General features: G+C 40.3%; 1 protein-coding gene across 2 annotated transcripts in view; it reads right to left on the reverse strand.

Moving 5' to 3' along the window:
- Positions 1-2,029: 2,029 nt before the first annotated feature.
- The window catches only part of LOC116699018 (purine nucleoside phosphorylase), a 10,027-nt gene continuing 2,719 nt past the window's right edge, over positions 2,030-9,337 (reverse strand). For both annotated transcript variants that reach the window (XM_032531381.1, XM_032531380.1), the window contains exons 3-6: positions 9,167-9,270; positions 7,192-7,367; positions 5,797-5,987; positions 2,030-2,981 (exon numbers count right to left, since the gene is read on the reverse strand). In XM_032531381.1, coding sequence (XP_032387272.1) covers positions 2,764-2,981; positions 5,797-5,987; positions 7,192-7,367; positions 9,167-9,270 — 689 coding nt within the window. In that variant the 3' untranslated portion in view covers positions 2,030-2,763. The remainder of the gene's footprint in view (positions 2,982-5,796; positions 5,988-7,191; positions 7,368-9,166; positions 9,271-9,337) is intronic.

Raw genomic sequence — 9,337 nt, forward strand, 5'->3', positions numbered from 1 at the left:
TTTTTTTGGAGGAACAGGAAGAAGAAGGGGGCAAATGGAAGTGGTTCTAGTTTGGGTTAGAACGTGGGAAAAGACAAAGTGTAGAAGGGAGTATCCATATCAGTGGATTGTGTGGGCAGAAAAGAAGAACATGGCTGATAAAGTGAAGGACAAACAGACAGTAAAAATGTCAGCTGTCATGATGGTGTTCTCTCTCAGCGAGGAAAATTAGCAGGTTGTGCTTTATTGGCAGACAGGAGACAGATGTTAGGGATCCAGCTTGCATGTCTGGCCTTGTTCCTGTCTTTAAAGTTTTATTCACACAGAATGTACAGTACATGGCCACAAGTATGTGGAAACGCCCCTGGCAGACAAGGCCCTTTAAAAATGTTGCCCTTCCAACTTTGTGGCAGCAGATTAATAGCCGGTGTCATGGGGCTACCCCATGCCTTCATTTAAGCCGGGGGTAGCATTTGCCTTAGCATGCTAAGCTAAACTAAGTATGGGCAGTAGCATAGGGCGGTTAGCGTGAGCATTGTCATTAGCATGTGGGCTTGCATCAATGAACACATGGGTTGTCATTTTATTTCAGTTCATTTAAGTACTAGTCGAAAGACTAGAATTCATGATTGGGTAAATGCAACACATACACAGTTAATTTCAAGGTATTTATTTAAAGTTATTGGATTTACCCGTGGTCATCCAAATGTTTGCATGTTTCATTCACCTGTTCTCATCTCCAAGCAGGGATCTGGGTCGACGTGGCAAACAGGAAGTGACAGAGTCTGGAGCCACTTTGACAGCAAATAACTTAACATCTGAAGCGTTTCAAGACTCTATTTGTCTGTTGTTCATTTCCGAAGAATGTATAAAAGGCTCCAATACCTTGTAGCTCATGTTGTGGCTCCGTAGCAGATGTTTTTGTAAAAATAGGCTAACAATTGTGTCATAACCACGCGACTTACCGTTGCATAGTCAACAAATCACCTTATTGTCAGGAGAAGCTCGCAGATAGTTTGGACTTCCATCAGCTGTTTAAGTTGAATTACTAAAGTTAATTAGCATGTTAGCTAGTTAGCAATACTAACTTAGCAATAATTAGCCTGTGCCTATGTTGTCTCCTTGCATTCTATTTTCCTTCAATGGTCTCCGTCCAGAACAACGGGATCTGTTGTTTCATTTCTTTAGCTGTCTTTGGTAATTAATAGGGGGGAAGACCTGGAACGGTCCAATGGGCCAGTGTCAGAGGGGTGTCCTAGAGTGCCTAGAGTTCTCTGTTTCGAGAAGATTGTTCAGCATGTAACATTTAATTTCTGGTTTTATGGTTGTCATGTGGTGTATTAATGTAGCCAGAAATGTTTGGGAATGTTGAAGTAACATAATGGTGTTTGATTGATTTCCGATTAATTTTGGTTTGTCTTGTAGGAGGGTCTTCTGGTATAAAGGAAGGAGGCAGAGGCTCCTCTGGGAAGAACAGTGTTGGCCTGGAAGGGTGCGCGTCCAACAGTCCAGGCCTAATATACTCTTTGGTATTGTTGAATATCAGTTTGTGATGTTAATTTGAACAGTTAGTACTTAGTTCCCTTGTTGTTGTTGTTATCATTTTTGATATATTTTGCAATAATTCACCCTTACAATACTGCACTTCACGTGATTGGTGAAGTAATAAATCGAAGCACTAGGTGAAGAACTCCTGAGTCTCCTCCTTCCACCATTGGGGTTAAACATTACATGCCGGTACTTTTGTGTTTTGAGTCTACAATGTTGAGTGAGGGGACTATACCCAGTGGTGAACCTCAAAGCTCCATGACACATAGTGTCCAGAGCATGTCAACTTTGAGGTAAGAAAGGGAGATTAGCGTTGGAGTACAGTAATAAACTGCATTGTGGGATGTGCAAACCACTAACTTGACAAGTAGATAAGACATGGGGAAAGTTGGGAGAAAGTTTGTACCTGCCTAAATGAAATAACAGGACTGAAGGTGGACTTTTAGACCGTGGTTAAAGACCCGGCATCTGTAGGGGGAAAAAACTCACAACCAAAGCCACATTGTTTTAAAGTTTAGTCACTTTATTGTAAAAGTAGATCCATACTTTTTGCAGTGTTTAGCAAAGTACCCCATGAAAGCACAGAGCCCAGTCTGCTATCAGTGATTAGACATGGAAGGAGATTTTGACTTTGGCCATGCAGGTTCTAATCCCTTTTCACAAACTGTTCATCAAACTGTCAATATATTATTAAGGCAGATAAAAACACCACTTAAATACAAATAGTATAACAAGTTTAGAATATTTTAGACTTCTTTTTTACCATTATGAAATTATTATTCCCACCTTTCTACCGTAATCTCATTAAGACTTGAGCAATGTGCCGGCGTTCTACATTAAATAATGTGAAAATCTCTGTATTCATATTAGTTATGTGATATCTGGGAATGTAAAAGAACGGAAATGAATAATAAATAAGTATATTTAATTTAAATTTAAAAATTATTACTTTAGAATTTACAATCAATCCTGTTTCATTGAAACAGTCAGCTGAATACATTTAGACATGACAGCAGGGCATTTGTCTAAAACTTTCGAATTATTTATCTGTACACTTAAAAAAAATTGTAAACGTTGCTGACAGAGGAGTGTAGAAACCAGTTTCCAGGATTTTTTAAGACTAGACATAGTCAGTGGAAGCAAAGAAACTTATTTCATGTATTAAGTAGAGGACCCATCTTATTTTAGCGTTCTAATAAGTGTGCTGTCTGGCGGAGATGGAGCTTGACGGCGGTGTCACATGTTCAGAAGGCGTTCATCCAGCCGGGCCACCATGGTGGACACCAGCTTCTCCAGTTGCTGGGCCCTCTGCCTGCCCGTCTCCAGCACTTCTTCGTGGTTGGCCTTCTCCTGGCTGTCGTAGTCCATCACCGAGCGGTTGGTGATCAGCGATAGGGCAAAGACACGCATCCCGGCGTGGTGGGCGACGATTGTCTCATGCACGGTGCTCATCCCTGCCGCAAACACAAAGAGGAGGTGAGACGTTACGCTGCAAATATTCAACCATTAGTCAGTGTCCCTGTTAGTTATGCCTACCATTCACTAGAACAGGGGCCCTTAACATTTTTTAGGCCAAGGACCCCTAACCTGAAAGAGAAACATAGCAGGGACCCCCTACAGCATTTACATATTGTATTTAATTGAGTTGCATAATAAACTGGGCCTACAATAACGTGTAGAATTTCCTAAAGCCTATACACATACCCTTTTATGGTGCCATATAACACTAAGCTATTCAAATTATTTATTTATTCATATATCATCATGTTTTAATGTCAAACACACAGCTTAACTGATGGATACCATAGTGGCTGCCTTACAGGCCAGTAACCATATCAATGTTTTTGAGGTTGTTGTTGTTTTAGAGCAGTGATTCCCAAAGTGGGGGTCGGGACACATTTCTAAAAAGATTAGAAATAGCATATGTTAGCCATGATTTTAACACAAGATTAAACTAGTGGCTAAATTTAAAATAAAACCAAGCAAATAAATAAAAAGGGAACAGCTCTTTTGATTTTCACGCCCATAGTGCGTGCACTGTTGCACGCAATGTTTATATACGTCTATAGTGTGGGTGGGTGGGGGGGGGGGGGGGGGTTGCAAGTCACTTGCACCGTTACTTTGGGGGTCGTGGGCTGAAAGTTTTGGGAACCCCTGTTTTAGAGGACTAGGCCAATTTAACTTTGCTAATATGTTGTACTCGTAACTTTGGGGGTAAAAACTAATTTTGCGGGCTCCCCTGCAATGATTGAGGACCCCCTAGGGGTTGTGGACCCCCTGTTGAAGATCACTGCACTAGAAGACTCTGAAAATACTTGATAGTCTGACACCATGTCACATCCAAAGACAATCTGTCATTATGTCACCGTAGGTTTTTGGTCACAGACTGGCACTGAATCTCAGTACTAAGTAAAAGTACAAAAAACCAGAGACATATTTACTTTAGCAAAAGTAGTACCACAATGACAACCCTACTTAAATGTACTTTAAGTATTAAAAGTAAAAGTACTTACATAACAATTTATTATCTTTATTCTAATAATTTAAAAAAACATTATGGTCTGTGGCATTTTAATGAAGTTAATTTTAGGTTAATGTAGTGCTTAATGTGCTTACCATCTGTGGCCCAGTTTACATTCTGACTTACAATTCTGGTTATCTATCAGGATGATCTGTATATGAAGCTCCACTTTGCATTATTTTTCATGGGACAGTGAATGCTGCACACACTTATCTAGTGAGAACACACAGGCTTGGACAACAAGTACGTGGCTTCACAGCTGAGGAGGACTGGGAGCGTTTTTAAGATGAATATACCGATTGTATATTAACCCTATGTGAATGGCTGCTTTACATTTGACCAAGCAGAGTATCAGGAGCAGCAGCACTAACAGGAGCAGCGGTAGTATCATAGACAGTGAAAGAAATGGACCAACAGATCCCATTGCTGTGGACAGAGACCAGTGAAGGCTATTAGAAGCCCTTTTCCGGTGAGTGCTGAGCATTACTGGGCAGCCTCCAACTGAGCTTGAAGACGTAGATGTGTCGTGAGAAACCTGTCTGAAAGTTGTAAGTCTTCTGGTAGCTGTGCCAAGAGAAATCTCAATCATTCTCAATCTTGCAGAGACAGAGATAGATAGACACAGGCTACTTACTGCTAACTAAAATGTTAGTTAACATTAGTAATTAAACCTAAACAGCTGATGGAAGTCCAAACTGTCTGCAAGCTTCTCCTGACAATATTGTAATTTGTCAACTATGGGACAACAGGTCGTGTGGTTATAACCTAATCGTAAGCCTATTTTTACAAAAACGTCTGCTATGGAGCCATAACGTGCGATACAATGTAATGGAGCCTTTTATACATTGTCCTGGTTCTTTAGAAATAAAAAAATGGATAACTTAAGTTTTTAAACGCTTCAGATGTAAAGTTATTTGCTGTCAAAGTGATGTCAAAAGGAATGGTAGTCAATGGAAAGCTAATGGCGGGTGAGTGCTTTGTAGCATTAAAATGGCGCCATATGAGCTACACTTCGTGGAGGTTTGCTTACCATCTTGGGTAGCACTGGGAGCAGTACGTGTCTGGGCAATAAATGCTATTCAAGGTCTTGGCGTGGCCATAGTGGGATTCGTAATATCGCGAGCGGTACCGGGAGATGGACGGACTGCCGGCGGTGCAGGAGCCGCTGCTGAAGGCTTCTCTGCGGACTTTTCAGTCGTCAGGAACACATTTTGGTAGTGGAAAAAACTGTTGTGGTACAATAAGACATTTGAAATCAAGAGGAAGTGTGGATTTGTTAATAAATACAGTATAAAGGCCGCATTGTAATTTGGTGGTAGTAGTATGTAGTAGTAGTATGAGTAGTGAGTAATGAGTAGTTCTTTAAACGTGCTGTTTATTGGGATTGGTCAACTGATCTCACTATATACTGGGAATGTAAAAATATTTATTTGCAATTTAAATGAACTTTGTAATGCACATGGATGCAATTTGTGAGGGCAACATCCTGCTTTATACAAACTTTGCAACATAAAAACTTTGAAGTTGCTTAAATGAGAGGTTTTGAATGACTGTGACAAGTCTTTCTATGTGTTAGTCACAAGGTGAGTCACATCACACCATCTGCCCTCTGTCCAATATAACAGCACTATGGGGCACTCAGCTTGTGGTGCTCAAAGCGCCATCAAAATACGTTTGAAAAACTCAACAAAAATGTCTTTGTGACCAGTTTCATGTCACATGACATGTGTGTGAAACTTCAAACTCACCAACAGCATCTGCACCCAGACTGTGCAGCATGCGACACTCAGCAATGGTTTCGAAGGAGGGACCTCCCAGGACGCAGTACACCCCCTCCCGCAGGAAGTTGTCGTAGCCCAGCTCTGATGCCACATCACGAGCCAACTGACGCAGCTCACGGTCATAGGCGTCCGACATGCAAGGGAAACGGACGCCGAACCTGAGAGGGGGAGGACAGGTTGAGGCAACCACACAACTGAGCTATAAAGTACTTAGGAAATTCCCCCCAATGACTCAGCTAACGTTAAAGCAATACACCGTGACACATTCTGAGACTGGTTAATGTCCTCAGGATGACAACCAAAGACAGTCCTTGTGTGATGTCCAGGTCACTCCTGCAGTTCATGGATTTGAAAATATACTCTGACATTAGATAATCTGACATTACACAGACTTCTGCTCTGAGGCTACAAGACATGTTAACCCTTGTGTTGTTAACACTTTTGTTGATGCTTTTTATCAATGTTTTCAACTTTTTCTTACATTTTTGTCCCTTTTTTCAACACTTTTGACGCTTTTTTGAATGTTTGTCACTTTTTTTTAACGTTTAACACTACATAACACTAACTTATTAACTTTAGTTTTACAGTTATTTTTGGAATTTATTGTCAAACCTCATTTATAGGAAATTCTGAGTTAGAAAAGCAGAAATTAGGAATTATTTCAACTAAAATTAAAGGAATTATGTTGATGGATAATCAGACTGGAATATGTCAACTTTTACTCAATACTATTTCAAAACCACTTCAATGTTTTGTAACAATGCTTTAAATTGAATAAGACGCCCCAAAATTAATGAAAGTAGAGATTTGTACTTGCCAAAGAGCGTTGTATGGAATTAATCATGTTATTTTGGATAATAAAAAAAAAAACTCATATAGGAAAATGGGTCAATTTGACCCGAGGACAACATGAGGGTTTTGATGCGTGTTAAAGCCTCCGACCAGCGAGAACAATAGGTACTTTTGTTAACACTGACATCAGCTTATTGTCGCTCCGGGGCTGAAGTGTGGCAGTTTTGTGTGGGAGGAAAAAAATAAATGAATAAAATAGGGTGGGGGAGGGGGAAAACCGGTGTACAGCTTTGTCATTTAAAAAAAACGGTGACCACTACTTCAGAAAGGAGAAACTCAAATGATAATTACTTTTTGGTTTTGATGACCCATTTAAAACATTCCAGGCCAAATACTATAAAAAACCTTTGCATATGATGTGGAAATACTGGTTGTTTTACCCATTAAACACGTCAACTTTGAATGTAAAAGTATTACCCACATGCAGCCTCAATATTAACAGTATCAGCCCTTATAGAACCATCCATCCATCCATCCATCCATCTGCCTCCTCTCCTCTCCTCCACCTACCTGTCATCATTTGGTCCAGCCAGCGGGTTGATTCCAGCGAACCCCGGCATGTTGATGTGGTCCTTGAGGATCATGACGTCTCCCACTTTGTAGTCCTGGTTGAGGCCTCCAGCCGCGTTGGTCAGGATGATCGTCTCCACGCCCATCAGCTTGAAGACGCGCATGGGCAGCGTGATCTGGAGAACACAAGGTAAGAACACAAGGTAAGGTGAGAAACACTTGCACACACTATAATACGATTTATAAATAAAATGACTGCTAGGGTTAGGGTTTTAATGCTGCATAAATATAAGAATCACTTGCAGGCCAGCTGCACAAACCTTGCTTGATACAAGGGGACAGAATGCAAAATGCGTGTTTCTCAAAAGCATGTCTCCAACTCAAGGCTCACGCAAATATCAATTTAGGTTCACAACTAATTTTGGCCAGACTGGTTGTGCACCACACCAACAGGGACAGGGATTTGAGTCGGCATATAGAAAAGCTATATGAGACATGCAATTATACAGTCAAAGATATCTTACTTAACTACATGTCTGGCCCTTTTTGAGATTCTCATTTCCAGTGTGGCCCTTAGTTAAATTGAGTTTGTCACAGCTGCTGAAAAGGGAGGGAACATATCTGCTAGTTAATCTGCACGTCACGTAGTTGACAGTACACAGAGCATTACACAATGTTAGTGGTGAGAAGATCTTTGCATGTTTACTGCACTGGATGTTGTGTCTGAGGTTGTTTTGAACAGGTGGCTTCTCATCAAACATGCGCCCTGATATCTCCAACTGGAAACACTGTCCACACACCAGCTGAATGAGGAAACACCTCCAGTAGATTAGCAACAAAACGTAGGTTCCAGGGGAAAAGCTGGTTGATGGAATACGTATACTGTACTGTACATCGTGGTATTGGTACTTTGTAGGGCTGAGTTAGGGCTGTGCAATTAATCAAAATGTAATCGTGATTATGATTTCTGCTCCCAATGATCACAAAAATTGAATAATTGAGAAAAACAATTATTAAGCTCATTACGTTTTGCAAGTAAACTCTTATTTTCTCTTGTATTCTGAATGAATTCTTTTTTTTAGTTTTTATTTTGTATTTGTTTGATTCATTTATCTTTTTCCACTATTTAAGTTCAATAATTTCAACATCTTTCCAGAAGTTAACGGGTAATCGTGTTAAATTATCGTGATTTCAAGATTCATCGAAATAATTGTGATTATGTTTTTTTTCCATAATCAAGCCGCTCTAGGCTGAGTTTAAAAAAAAAATTTATTTTGGCCGGCTGGATAGCTCAGTTGGCAGAGCGGGCTAAATTTATGGGTTAACTCCTTGACGCAGCGGGCCAGGGTTTGACTCCGACCTGCGGCCCTTTGCTGCATGTCACTCCCCCCTCTCTCTATTTCATGTCTTCAGCTGTCCTGTCAATTAAAGGCTATCTTGTTTTGTTTTAAAATACTTTGAACGTCACCATGAAGTAACATCCCTCAACATCGCTTAGAGCACCCTTAAACTACCCAACAATACAGAAGCCTACAAGTCCAGCTGAAAATGACAGATTGTCACAACTGTTTGGATCATTTTCACTTTCTAAAATCTGAGGATTTTTCTGCATTGAGTACTTTTACTTTTAATACTTTTAAGTACATTTTTCTGGTGATACTTAGATACTGTTACTAAAGTAACATTTATGATGCATGACTTTTACTTGTAACAGAGTATTTTACAGTGTGGTATTGTGTACATATTTATGTCTCCTTCATATCCAAGCTAAATTGGTATTGCAACTGAAATTTCCCTTATCAAATTTGTTCTTGAATCAATTTGGAATTCAAATCGGGACATTGTAAATCAGAATTAAATTGATTCAGGTAATCAGTGACAATACCCAGCCCTAGTACTTTTACTAAGGTAATGGATCTGAAAACTAGTTCCACCCCTGCTAAACTTTAACGTATGACTGGTAATCTTTTCTCACCTTCTGGATGGAGTAGCCCTCGTACAGGTGGAACCTGCCCTGCATGCAAACGCACGGCTTCCCTTTAAGAGTTCCAAACACCAGTTGGCCAGCATGACCATGCACTGCAACACACACACACACAAACATACACACACACACGCACACAAACACACACACACACACACACAC

Source organism: Etheostoma spectabile, chromosome 12, assembly GCF_008692095.1.
Source record: "Etheostoma spectabile isolate EspeVRDwgs_2016 chromosome 12, UIUC_Espe_1.0, whole genome shotgun sequence".
NCBI lineage: Eukaryota > Metazoa > Chordata > Actinopteri > Perciformes > Percidae > Etheostoma > Etheostoma spectabile.